This window comes from Protopterus annectens, chromosome 5.part0 (genome assembly GCF_019279795.1).
Source record: "Protopterus annectens isolate FY-2018-M chromosome 5.part0, PAN1.0, whole genome shotgun sequence".
Lineage (NCBI taxonomy): Eukaryota > Metazoa > Chordata > Ceratodontiformes > Protopteridae > Protopterus > Protopterus annectens.
The window spans coordinates 1,758,912,087-1,758,926,134 of NC_056735.1; the positions used below are offsets into that span (position 1 = coordinate 1,758,912,087).

General features: G+C 38.1%; 1 protein-coding gene across 1 annotated transcript in view; it reads left to right on the top strand.

Moving 5' to 3' along the window:
• Positions 1–226: 226 nt before the first annotated feature.
• Positions 227–14,048, top strand: part of RUNX1 (RUNX family transcription factor 1) — a 254,787-nt gene continuing 240,965 nt past the window's right edge. The window contains exons 1-2 of the mRNA XM_044071554.1: positions 227–1,804; positions 13,066–13,222. Of these exons, the coding sequence (XP_043927489.1) occupies positions 1,535–1,804; positions 13,066–13,222 (427 nt within the window). The 5' untranslated portion in view covers positions 227–1,534. The remainder of the gene's footprint in view (positions 1,805–13,065; positions 13,223–14,048) is intronic.

Here is a 14,048-nt window from a genome sequence, read left to right on the forward strand (position 1 = left end):
TGTTGTGTCTGTTTGGCTGAGCGGGCATTCCATTGATGCCGCAAATGAGCTTACAGTAGTTGGAGAAAGACAGCCCCGGGAGGGATAGCTCATTGGCTAGAACCGCGCCCTTCCAGGTACCGGAAAGAGCGCTGATTGGCTGATCTGTTTAAAGTGACATTCCTTCGTGTTGTTTTACTGTAAAACCAACTTCATTTCCAGTTAGGCTTATTCATAGACCGCAAAGAGTCGTGTGGCGCGCGCAGATCGTAGACCCACTGGTTTCCACAAACCTGACTAAACAGCAAGCGTCTGCTGCAGACGTCAACCCATTACTAAAGACCGTCGAGTAACAGCTTCTTTACATGGGCAGTAAGAGGCTATAGGGTCTTACCGGAGAGTGTGCGGGACTTTCCACAACTTCCCCTTTGTGGAATGGATGCTTCAGCCTCTGCACTGACGTGCGTCTACTCTTTTCTGACGGGCACACAGTGACAAGTTTTATCCCCCACCCAAACAAAAAAAAAAAAAACCTTTAAGACCCCCTCCTTTCAAAAAGCAGGTCGTTGTTGTAAAAGGTATTCCACATGTTCCGGTGAAACGTGCTTCAAACGATCTGTTGTGGCTACGTTTGAGGAAGATCGCCTCAGAGATTGCAACACTTTGGCAGTGACTCACATGAGCTGCTGGTGCAGACTAAATGTTTGCTAGCTGGCTTGTGTGTTAAGTGTGCTGCTGCTCCTTGAAACCACAGAAGAAGCCGCAAGGTTAACCAAGATCCCTAAAACCAAGTTTCAAAACATGAAGTTCTAGGTTCTGATGACCTCCGATTAAAAGTATAATTACTCGTGTAATTGCACAGCCATACTGAACACGTTACAAAAGGAAATCGCTGTCCTTAAACAATATTTCACCATTTATTTTCTCGGGACTTGTCAGCTACTGAAAAAGCACTGCAGCTCGGCAGGTTGAACTACTGAAACTGACTGACTGCTACTGCACATGTTTTACTTGGGATCTGTAAGAACCGATGTTATAGTCTTAAGCAACATTTTGCATAGCAGCCACAATCTTGTTAGCTGATCTACTTGGGGGTTCATTTTTGTTATGGTTAATTCCACTGGAAGTAACAGAAAGGTTACCAACGCCAGGGTTTGTGTGAGTGGTTATACTACTGGAATAAATACTAAGCAAAGAACTATACATCATGGTAGCAGCTTTATTTGGGAGAGAGCATTAAGGTAGCACTATTTCCGAGCACATTTTGGAGAGTTTAATTACTGGCCCTAAGGACTTCGGGACTTAACGTACACTTCTGACATTTGTGAGTTTCCGTTGCTAAAGTCTTGAGAAGACATTCATGACTACAATTTGTAGGGTACACTTGGACTTAACACCAAAGTCTAAGCGTTGTTTGTGCTTTAGTAGTAGGTGACATTATTAAAGTATCACCTTTTTAATTAAAGAACTGCTTTTGTATTACATCTGGTTTGTATTCATAGACAAACTTCAACTCACAGTGTCTGTTTTGGTCGTTTTTTAAAGAGTTGTTGTGATGCGTATCCCTATAGATACCAGCACGAGCCGCCGCTTCACCCCGCCCTCAGCCACCTTGAGCCCCGGGAAGATGAGTGAGACACTACCTTTGGGGGTGCCGGAGAACAGCGCCACCCTGGTGGGAAAACTGAGAAGTACAGACCGAAATATGGTGGACGTTTTGGCAGATCATCCTGGAGAGCTGGTCAGAACGGACAGTCCGAATTTCTTGTGTTCTGTGTTGCCCACACACTGGAGATGCAACAAAACTCTACCCATCGCGTTTAAGGTAATTCTTAATTTTTTTACTGCATAATGTTGCATTCATTTAATGAGATAATGTGATGAAGTATTTGTGGAATGTAAACCGTCTCCAGTTTGCTTACAATTATTATAAGAAGTGATGTGTATATTATTCAAATAAGAACGAGTTCGCTGTAGTACTTTTGATAAAAAAGCCGCGGTTAAATAATTCATCTGTTATTATGTGCTCTTTATTACAAGAGTGATAATGCAAGGTGATGGACATCTAGACTTTTCAATGCCAGAGCCAGCAGATAAATATTTCAGATTCTCATGGCTTATGTTAGAAGGCCTAAGAATACAGAGTTTGACACTTGGCATGTTAAACATGATGCTGAAAACGAAAGAGGATATATCTGCGTTGATTTGGCATAAGGTATTGTGTTGTTTTCAAAACTGGATTTACTGGTAGTAAAGACAAAGGGTTTTCAGATACTCACACTTTCAACCCCCTTTCTCTCATTTGAACTGATAAAAAGTGAAGTTGTGTTCATTATTTGCACATCCATTGCTGCCTGACATGTCTGCCATTATGTAATAAAAAATTAGAAAACAAAATTCTGAAATATATTAGTGTATTATCCTGTATTGCCTAGCATATCACATTGAGGAATACCAGAAAACTGATGGAAAAGGAAGTCAGTATGGAACTCATGGATGTGGGCAAACAGTTAGTGGAATACCCTTTTAAACTGTGACATATATTAAAGGTGCTTTTTTTGAAGTTCAGATTTTGGTCTGATACATTTCTAAATCAAAATACTAGGTGAAATGTACCCTTTAACTGTCACGAACAACAAAACTACAGTGTACTTAAAGAGTATAAAACTACACAGTTTAAAACATAAGGGCTGTTTAATAAGTTTAGTTCCTGTGCCCCTGAGAGAGTTTTCAAAACAAATCCATTTTGAAGTTTTATTGTGCTCCCGATGAAGAGAGCTCTTATGATGTATGCACTTGTGTTAAGAAAATGTGTCCAGTAATCCATAAACATAAAACAATGGTAGTTTGTTTTAAGGTGTACATGTTGTACACACTGAGAAAAATAAAACTATAACTTTGTTGATCTCCTTTTAAGCAAAATCATGAGTGTGTTCCACGCTGCACTTCTTTTCATAGCCCATGTCTTGTTAGCCAAGACATACAATTGCAGCACTTTTTAAATAATCTGTTCAAGGTGCTCGCTGTTTGTTATTTGTATTATTTCCCAAATATTCTACTGTTTAAAATCTACATTGAAAACTCAATTTTTACACTCATCCGCTTCAGAAAAGTTTTTCACATTGAAGAATTAAGGAAAACAAGAAAGAAATAAGTTAATAGGTTTTTTTTTTGCTTTCTTTCACCCTCCTTTCCATTAGGTAAGTAGCATATCTCTGCTTAATTCTTTTCTATGTATCTAAAATCTGTTCCTTTCAGATTATGTCTTTTCTCTATAACTTACTCTTTAATGCCAAGACTAGGAAAATTCAGTATGCATATGATAGGAACAAAGTCATAACATTTGTGAAACACCTGTGACAGGTCAGACGTCTTTACTCCCTGACTTGCCATGCTCTTTTGTATTTTACTTAGCTCTTGCCCTAGATGGTAGCCCTCTCCTTAAGTTGTACAAGTTATTGAACACTTGCTTATATATCCTTTTTATGAGATGTGTTACTTTTATTGAAGTGTAACTAGTAGTTTTGAATCACAAAACTACAAACATCTGGTGTTCACTTCTTGGGCACACTGTGATGAGAGTTTCATCATAAGTCTCATTAGAATTGCAGCATAGTGTTCTTCCTTAAGAATATGTGCAATGTTCTGTTGTAGGTGTATTCTAAATTGCACAGCAGCATTAGTTTGCTGATTTCTTATATTTGTTTTATATTGTGCTTCTTCTTAGCTGTGCAAATGTTGTTTGTTTTATAAATCAGTTGTTTGAAAGTATAGCATTAGATACTGCTGTTACTATCATGTCCTGAATATGACAATCCTACTGGTATCAGAATCAATTAATAAGATAAAGTATTTCACCTATAAAAAGCATTTTTCCTATACTGAAATAGAGAATTTTTATGGACCTCTACTGAAAATGTGCCATGCTCACATCATGTTTTTCAAACCTTTCAAATCTTATTTCCCAGGACTGCTGGTGTCTGAGACAAACCATTCATTAAAAATATGTGATTTACCTTCTGTATGTAATGGTCATTTTTTTGTGCTACTTGTCAGAAGGTCTGCCACTGCCATGTGGTTTTGACCAGCATGAGCTGAATCCTCAACTAGCATCACATTTTTCTACTCATCATACAGTACTTTAGAAAGAATGTATGTTGAGTCTTTCACTCCCAAACACATATATGTGTGTAGCTGTAGCTATAGATACACACACACCCCCAACTGGGTTTAGTCAAAATATATTTTCAGTTGAGGCCCAGGGAGAAACGCTCCAACATATTATAAACATTTTTTAACAGACATTCAGTAACCTACATGAGCATGTATTAAGTAATATGCATTAACGACTAAACATACATTTGCTAATTAGATTACATTCATATGAAAGTAGAGGTAACTATTACAGTGTAAAGAATACTTATGCTTTAGTAGATGTTGAACACTGAGAATCTGAAGAGGTGTATTGCTGGGTTTGTTGTATAGACAAGAGTGCATCATGTGCATAGTGCTTAGAAATTCAAAGAATTGGAAGTGAGGGAAGGAAACTAGGTAGGGCCGAAAATGTTAATGTAGTTATGGGTGGGCTTTCAATACCTAAACAAATTCGTTTCAAAGAATATCTCTGCAATCTCAAATGGTATCTCTGCACAGTGCAGCAGTTTATCTGAAAGGTGATGTGTACTATTGACTGGCCTGCTGCCCCTGGAAAACATTAAATGACAGTCTTAGTATTTATACCACCCGTCATTTTTTTTCACTATAATGAGGACGGCCATTGTATACTTGCCATAGTTTCACCACCTGGAAAGCTGGGTGCTACATTTCCCCCAAACACACAGTTTAGCCACTGAAGTGTTATTTATTCAAAGATCCTACTATTCTTCTCCTTATTTTTTATATAGTCACGCACATTTCTCTCTGTAGTTCTTTGTCCATCTGCTTGTTTGGCCATATATTTTGTTGACTTTCTGTTAACCGTTTGTAAAACCATCTCTGCCCATTAACCTTCTTACCATGCATCTAAAAGGAAGTCGTCAGCTGAATGAGCAACTGAGCTCACAAAGACAAGCCTCCGGATGAGAATCAAGGTCTAGAAAAAGAATTGCATGCACAGACGTGCTGCTTACTTTTAATTTCCTGCCTGCTATGATTTACTACTTCCATACATTTCTGTAAGCAGACCATTTGAGAATAAATATGCTGCCCGTGTTTGCCTAAGCAGTCCGTGTTTATTTTGCATTATGATTCCATAATGATTTTGTTGCATTTGCAAAATACTGCATGGATGCATATAGTTAATGAGCAGGCAAGGAGAACTATGCAACATCTTTGTTTTGTATATACCTCTCTGTGGACACTTGCTTCATATAATAAATACTAATGCATTTGAAAGCAAGCATCAGCATCCTGTGGAAAGTGGCACTGTGTGCAGGTGCTTCTAGGAAAAGGAACCATGAAAACACTGACTTCCTTATTCATTTCTTTGATAGTCTTCATGACTTTCAGACAAGAGTAAACTTTTTTATTTGGAGTGTATTTCTCTTGTCTGTCTGGTACCAAGTGGAGCTTTAGTTGGTCTGTAATCCCACTGTACTTTTAGAAACAAACACCCCCTGCCTATAGCAAACCACAGCACTATGCTCTCCAATGACCCTTTGCTATACAGTATGGTGATTTAGGTTTATGTGAGCAGCACAAAATGTCATTGGCAATGTGTACCCCTAAAGATACCGGAGGAAACTGTAACAGTATGATTTTGTGCATAACTTGAGGGAATGCACGTTATATTTACTGGAAGCATTATTAATAAAACCAGTCATTTTCAGATGTGGTAAAAATGTGGAGGTCAGATGAGATATGTCTTTATAGTTCTCAACCTGTAAGAATTGAAAATGGGTACAACAGCCATTGAAAAGTAGGTACATAGCACTAGGAAACACATTTAAAACAGAGTGACAAAAATAATGGAAACATATAAACACATAATCAAAGAAAATGTGTACTTTCTGTAGACTTTTTCCACACAAGGTAATTTTTTTGTTTTGCTTCTGAAAAGGGATGATATAAGATGTGTATCCTCTTTCTTTAAGTTATTGCTGTCTCTAGTATGTTGACCTTGTGGTTACTAGACAGCTTCAAAAATCAGGTGCGATGAAGGGATTCAGAGAACTGTGTGAAAGGGTAAATCAAGCCTGAAAATAGGGGTATACCTCCAAAAACAGGTAATCGAGTGCAGGGATAAATCAGACCTGAAATATGTATGTTCCTCCAAAATGTAATTGATAGGTGTGGGTGTTTTACAGATCTGAAACTTGGGAGAGGTTATGTAATATGGATCGTTACTGTAGGCACTGTCATAAAGGACCCAGAAAAGCTGAACCAAACCTTTATTAATTTATATATCTTAAGGTTAGCCTAGAATTCATTGTTCATTGCACAAGTAAGTCTTGTTCTACAGATTTCGCCCTGCCAAGTCAATTATCTTCAATGTAAATGCTTAACAAAAGAAAGGAAAAAACAAGAAGAAAGAAAGAAAAAAAAACAGGGTTAACTGTTTCTCTTACGTCTTCCTAGTGAGTAGTAATGGTCTGTACGGCGTAATGGGAGAAATGAAGAAAACACATTTCATCATATTCTGAGTTACTGTCTTTCCCCACAACCAGTTCTGGTTGATGTCTGCATTTCCCTTCATTTTACACACACTGTACGATGCCAATGATTTCAAAGTTCAGGGGAGTTATGCAAGCCAAAGCATCAAAAGCTGCAGAAGTGTCTTTAATCCTGTGCCCAAGGCCTGTACTAAGTTTTGCTTTTTAGCTAATTGGGATCCATTAAATTCAAAGCAACATCAAAGCTGAGCTCTTTTATTCACGGCATGAGAGCGAAGCCTTTTGTCTGAATAGTTACATTGCAGTATCGTTTGTCACCGGCAATAAACTTGGATTTGAACATGCCTTTTCTTAAGTTGTGCAGTGTTTATCCTTAACAGGCCCTGAGAATGACCCTAGTACCACTTGTTGTTGCAGACATTGGCAGCACTGCTCTCACTCCCATTGTCATTTGTAGGCCTGCAGCTGTCGGTGCCTTGACCTTAGTCCCCCTACATGATACTCCAGCACCAACAAAAAAGTCACTCCAGTGCCACCAGATCAGGTGCCACGTGCCGCTGCATTTAGTGAGACCTCGTTGCCAACAGCCAGGTATGTATGTGATGGCAGAAGGAACAGCCACGTCCGCCTAGAAGTAACAAACAAATACGTTGCGGTAGCAGAATATAATGTCTAAACAGTAAAAAAAAAAATCAACATTTTATAGCGTTATAGGAGTCGCTGACTTTTTTGAAGCAATGGTAATTAATTTAGATACTTAAATCAGATTTCACTCCAAATATTAAATACACCCCCACTACGTTGTCATAAAATTAACCAAAACAGACACCCTTCATTAGTTTCAGATTCAGTATGTAGATCAAGAGAGGATTAGCAGAGGAGCCTGCAGTGTCATATAAAAGCTGATCTCTGAGTATGTGAAATCCCCAGACATTTAAAGGCATTAGACGTGTGCCATATTCAGCTCCACTTGACTACTGCCGTTGTGCTTGGGCATGCCTAGGATTTCATCTCTTCAAATTTGCAAAGTACAATGGCATTTGCTAACAAATGTTAGTAATTTTATTTGCTTTGTCAAAAATGAAGTCAAATGTTGCCGCTAACGTATTTGGTTTGCGGTTGTATACCTTTATTTCTGGTTTCTTTTGAAGAACTTTTTATTGTATAATGCAATGACAATCAACAACAATTAGGTTGTTGTAATGAGATTACTGGAAATGCTTGGCTACATTGCATTTGCAGTGTATATATCTCTGTAACAATGTACAGGGACCCGACGACCTGCCTATTGATTTGATAAGGTAAGGATACCTAAAACCTAAGTGAAAAGATAAAATAATGACAGAGTCGGGGACCAAAAACTTGCTGAGTACATTAAATCAGTGTTTAAAATTTTACCTCCAGAATTAAGAACAGAACAAAAAATATTTAATAATAGTAATAACAATATGGGAAAAGGACACGAATAAGGGAACCTTTTTTGTTGATACTGGCACCATTAACTTGGAAAGTTGGTGGAAAAGGGATTTTTAAGCAGGAGAAGATTCGTGACTGTAACGATTACTAGTAATACTGCATATTTTCTCGGGAAAAAACACTGTTAGGTGCGATGTAGCAAAATGTTTTAATACAGATTAGGTGTGTGTGTGTGTGTGTGTGTGTGTGTGTGTGTGTGTGTGAGCGCGTGCGTGCGTGCGTGTGCGCGTACAGCTTACAAACCAGGTTTAGGGTTCTGTTATAGTACAGTATTTCAGTGTTATTTTTATGACCACTAGCTTAGTTTGGATTTTCTTCCTGAAGTGAAGGGGAAACAAACTTCTTCCTGCACAGCAGTCTAGAATCCACATGTTCATTATTTGCGTCTGCAGAGAGGTCACACCAATAAAAGTGGCACCTGATTTCCAGAAGCTGCTCTATATACAAAAAAATACATTTTGTTCGTAGTGACTCTAACTCGAAGTTAATTTCTAGTCGGTGTCTGACTTGGTCTGGAAAACAAAACAACGGTTTATAAGTATAAAATAATATATTTTAACTATCCTGCGAACTTCCCAGATACGTTTTTAGTCAGCCGTTAATAAGTGCTGCACATATTGCCCATATGGTCCACATCGTGATCATGAGTCCACATTTTGGAGGTGGAAGATTGAGAGCTCTGTGAAAGCGGTCACGTTAGAAACACTCGAGTCTTTCACTGCGCAGACTGTGTGCATAGGAAACAGAAACTTGAGCTTAATCTCTTAGTGTTTTTGTTGAAATACCATTTCACCTAACTTTTGCGTACCTACTGACAGGATGACATTTTTAAATTAGTGCTGGTTTGCATTTTGTATGTGTTCCTTTTCCTGTGTCACAGCTCAGTTAAATAATCTGTTCGGTGGATCTTTTGTAATCCACCTTTAGTATTGGTGTGCTTGTTTTTTTTTTTTTTTTTTTTTTTTTTGCATTGCTGTATTTGGAGAAATGTCCCCCCAGGTATAAAAGGAAAACTGACAGTTTACGGGCACCTCCTGCACTTTCCATAGCATTTTTGTCCCACCTTTAAGTCCGTTTTCGGTGAATTTCTTCTTTCTCTCTCTCTCTCTCTCTCTCTCTCTCACACACACACACACACACACACACATAGAAATGTGTGTGTGTGTGTGTGTGTGTGTGTGTGTGTGTGTGTGAGCGCGCGTATATATGGCTGTTGCATAGGTATCATACCTCCCAATCTCTTTACTGAAGAATATTGGACAAAGCCAACCATATAGGGGGGGGGGGGTGTAATATTTAAAAAAAGTTAACAGAACCAAGTGTTTTGTGTCAGCATGTATTTTCTGAGCAATAAAAACAACATGCACCTCTTAATGTTTGCCATCATTGATCGACCATAATTCTCAGTGATTTACTAGAAAAAAGTGCAAGAGTCACGGTAAAACTATGAGATAAAATCAGGGACATTATGCAGAATAAGGGACACCTGAAAGGTATAAGTATTTACATATGTATACTTGGATGCTTGCAAAATGTATGTTGGTCCAATAGAAGATATGACATCACGCCAGTGCTCCAGTGTCTTTGTATTTATATGCGTATATGTCATGTTCTTTTGTTTTTGCAAAGGAGTGCATTTTTATTAATTTCTTTTAAAATTCTGTAGTTTTGTAGCATAGCTCTCAACCTTCCATTTGAAATGAGGGACACTGCATGTCATAATGTGGAACAAACGGGCAAAATGTGCAACTCTTACTAATGGCTTAAAGTAGGAAGCTCATAGAATGGTTACATGTGATATTTTTACTTATAGAGTTCTTTTAATGAAACAATATAATTCAGTTCTGTTTACCACTGATACAAGAAACAAAAATGCTAAAACACTAAATGTGCGACAGACACTTTCATTGTGGAACTTCGAGGAACATGAACTTTTTAAGACCCTAAATGAGGAACGTTCCTCGAAATAAAGTACAGTTGAGAGGTATGATTTTGTAGTGAGGGTAGAGACATTTCCTTAAAAAAAGTTGGTTTGCAACGTGCGTAGGGACACCTATAATAGACTGCGTCCCACAGGAACTGGACTTCATTCCCATAGCACAGGTCTCCATACCTCTCAATTGTATATATTTGTGCAGAATGTCCAGATTTCTGCATCATATTTTTGGTCTGTTCCTCATAAAATTTGTGGTTTTCTGGCAAATCATTGAAGATTGAAGTCACTAAGTAATACTAAATAGTGGCGGACGTTTGAGTTTCAGACTTTATATCCTTTAGAAAATACATAATAATGCAAAGCCTATTATTCTAGCAAATTTCTAAGTTTATAGCAGCAATATTTAAATTCTGTCCCTACTTTTGGGAATTTGTCCCCCGTTTTTTCTGGCTTTGTCCAGATTTCTTGCTGTGAGAGGTTGAGAGAGGTATGCAGGTTTATTTCATTTGTACTAAGGGAGTTTGTGGTGCCACCATAAAGTCTATGGAAACGGAATCGTCAACTTACCACCATCATACATTTAAATAAAGCTGGCACAAGGGAGGAGACTACCGGAGCCAGATGAACTAAAACTTGGGGAAAAAAAGGCAAAGCAATCACGTCACCAAGGAGTCACTTATGTTTTTGACGCCCTCCCCACCATGTCTGCCAACTGTCAAACCCTCTGATTACCAAAACCAACACGCTTTGTTAAAAGCCAGAATATCAACACTCAATTACCCTTATACCTACTCAACTTAAACATTTCATCAAAGTACCGCTAAAGATAAACACATCTGTATGCACATTTATACTTACATGCATGAATTTAAGACATTTATTAAATGTACTGCATGTGTCCTCTTTTTAAGTTGGAGGATAGTAAGCACAATTCTGGGAATACTGAATATGTAGTGTGTGTGTGTGTGTGTGTGTGTGTGTGAGAGAGAGAGAGAGAGAGAGTAAAGTCAGAATTATTTAAAAGTTAATCATTTATTAATCACTAAACTAAGTATGCATAAATATTCTGATAGACAAATAGACAATACGTACTGGGAAAGTACCTGGGAAAGATAATAAATTGGTCTTTATACTTCCCTTTTGGAAGCTTTATGAGGACTAGTGCTATGTTAATTTTAAAATAAATCATTCTTGGTAAAGAAGTCAAATGTAGTATGATATAGACAGGATACCTGAGGCAGCATTTCTTCTTTGACCGTTAGACTGACTGGTCCAGATGCTCAATCGTGTCCCTTTCCTGAAATTCTCAGAAAAGGTTAACAATGTTCCCTCTTCGTGCATCATGTTACAGCCATGGTATCCTTACTGTATGAACTATGGAAGGCACTGTAATGGACCCAGGCTCAACAACAATACTGTAGCTTATTCATCCGAACGAAGGTTTTAGTGTATGCGTAAGCCTTCCAGCTTCAAAACATCCCCATTATTTTACAGTAATTTAAATGAAGACGTTTTGTTTACAATGATTTGAAATAGCTCAAAAATATAACTTAATAATAGTTGCATTCCAAGTCACATACATAGTTTCACTTTAACTATATTATAAAACTATAAGTAGTCTTCTTCTTTCAGCTTTTCCCGGTTAGGGTTCGACACAGCGGATCACTTGCCCGCTCATGATTGGCAGTGGAGTTTTTACAGTGTCGAGTTGCCAGCCCGGCGCCCAACCTTCCACAGAAGGCACACACACGCACACACTCACACCTAGGGCCAATTTAGAGTGTTCAATCCACCTACAGCATGTCTTTGGGATGTGGGAGGAAACCCACGCGACCACAGGGAGGACATGCAGACTCCGCACAGAAGGCTATAAATAGTACAGAGAAAAAAATCACTATATGTTAAAAAGATATATGTAAACATGCAACTTTACATGGAACTCTTACTGTAATCATACAGTCCCAGTATTACAGCTTCTAAAATCTGAAAATGTTAACACGGTTTCTGACTACAAAGAAGTTCAGCCCCATGTGTAAATCGGTGGCTTATTTATGCTGTACCACAAGTGGTACCCTTCAGAATGCGTCCCCCATCCTTTGTCGGCATAGGGTAGAGCTACTACCTATACCTGTTTAGACAGAATATTCCCTGTTTGGGCAGTTGTATCCTGCAGAGTGGAGTGGAAATGTAAAACGGCAAATGCCATGAGATTTTAGGGCAAATAATATTTCCTGGATTTTCTCTAATATTACGCATAAAAATAATAAATTATTTTTTTGTATGAAATAACAGGAACAGTTCAAATTATACAGTACTGAACGTTTATTTATTTTATTTGTTTACCGGGGTAGTACACACTGATCAACATTGACCAAATTTTAAGCTCAGCCCAGGTGAAATGCAAAACATTTCACACAAATACAGAAATGTAAGCAACAATTGAGTACTTTAGACTGATTACACAGAAAAACAGTGTATATACATTTTAGCGAACAAGCACAGAACAATGTACAATCAAGCAAAGTGCAATGTACAATATATACATTAGTTTTTAAAGTAGGTCAACCTTCAGTGAATCTTGAGAGAGGAGAAGAGACTTGGAAAGAAGGTAGATTATGTGGTGTTGAAGCAGGAGCATTTGTTTAGATGAAATGCTTTTTGAGTTGCATTTTGAATTTGGAATAAGTGTTGATTTCATTAATGTCAGTGGGGAGAGCTTGCCAAAGAGTAGGTGCCTGACAGGAGAAACCATGTGCTGTGCTGTGGAGTTTGGTTGTAGGGGTAATGATAGTTGGTCTGGCTTGTGAGTTTGTAAACAAAGTGAACCCCAGTTCTCTGAACTTATTGTTGGTAGAGTTTTCTGCAAAATGTAATTTTCTATAAAAATGTCCCATCTTGAGCATTTGAAAAAGGGTGGAGGGGCATCCGTAACCTAGTAATCACTTGTAGAATTGACTGTGACTATTCTGGAAAAAGGTGGCCACAATTTAAAGGCAGGTTAAAACACTTGCGTTTTACAATATGCTTCTTCTTGCATTAAGCATGTTTTCTTTTCATTTTTAGGTGGTGAGTCTGGGGGATGTACCAGATGGCACTCTGGTGACAGTTATGGCAGGCAATGATGAAAACTATTCGGCAGAGCTCAGAAATGCAACAGCTGCCATGAAGAACCAAGTAGCCAGATTTAATGACCTGAGATTTGTGGGTAGAAGTGGAAGAGGTATGCATACCTTTTTGTCACCATTCACAATCCAGCAGTCCTTTTCTATTTTAATTGTCAACACTGCACTGTGAAGTATATACAAGGCAAATGTTCAGGCAGAAAATGTTTACATTTGGTGGAATTTATTTTTGTAACAGGGAGCATGTTAGTTACTGAATTGGTGCTATTTGAAAATTTCACTTTTATGAAAATCAAATTGCATGCAATAATGCAATTCTTAGGGAAGAAGTTTGCAATGTCAGCATATGGAGTTTGTTGTGTCCCTGATTTCTGCACTGACATTTGATGTTGCTATGCATTCTGCATTTTCTGAGCTTTATTAAGGCCAGTGCCAAAACAACTATAGCTTAGAATTTAAGAAGTTCTCCCCAGAATTTGTCTTGTACTCTTCACAGACACCAGGTTTATTTATTGTACTTGGGAAATGTGTGTGTGTGTGTGTGTGTGTGTGTGTGTGTGTGTGTGTGTGTGTGTGTGTGTATGTGTGTGTGTGTGTGTGTACAAGTTAGATATGTCCTGGGTGTTTGCTCATATCCTGCAGACCCCAGAATGAGTGCAGTAGGGCAAAAAAGATATCTGTTAAATAAGTTTGCCCTTTCAACTGGTTTAATTTCAAATTTATGTCCACGAATAAATGCTAGAATGAATTAATGCACATGACTAAAAAATTTTGAATCAGTCTGTTGTCGACATGTGGCTTTATAAAGATCCTTCTTAGTTTCTCCTTTGCCTGGGTTATGAATAAATGTCTACTGTCACCATGACTGGGAACATTTTGCAGAGCTAAGGGTTGCAGGCCAGAGTTGTTATTGCAAACACTTTT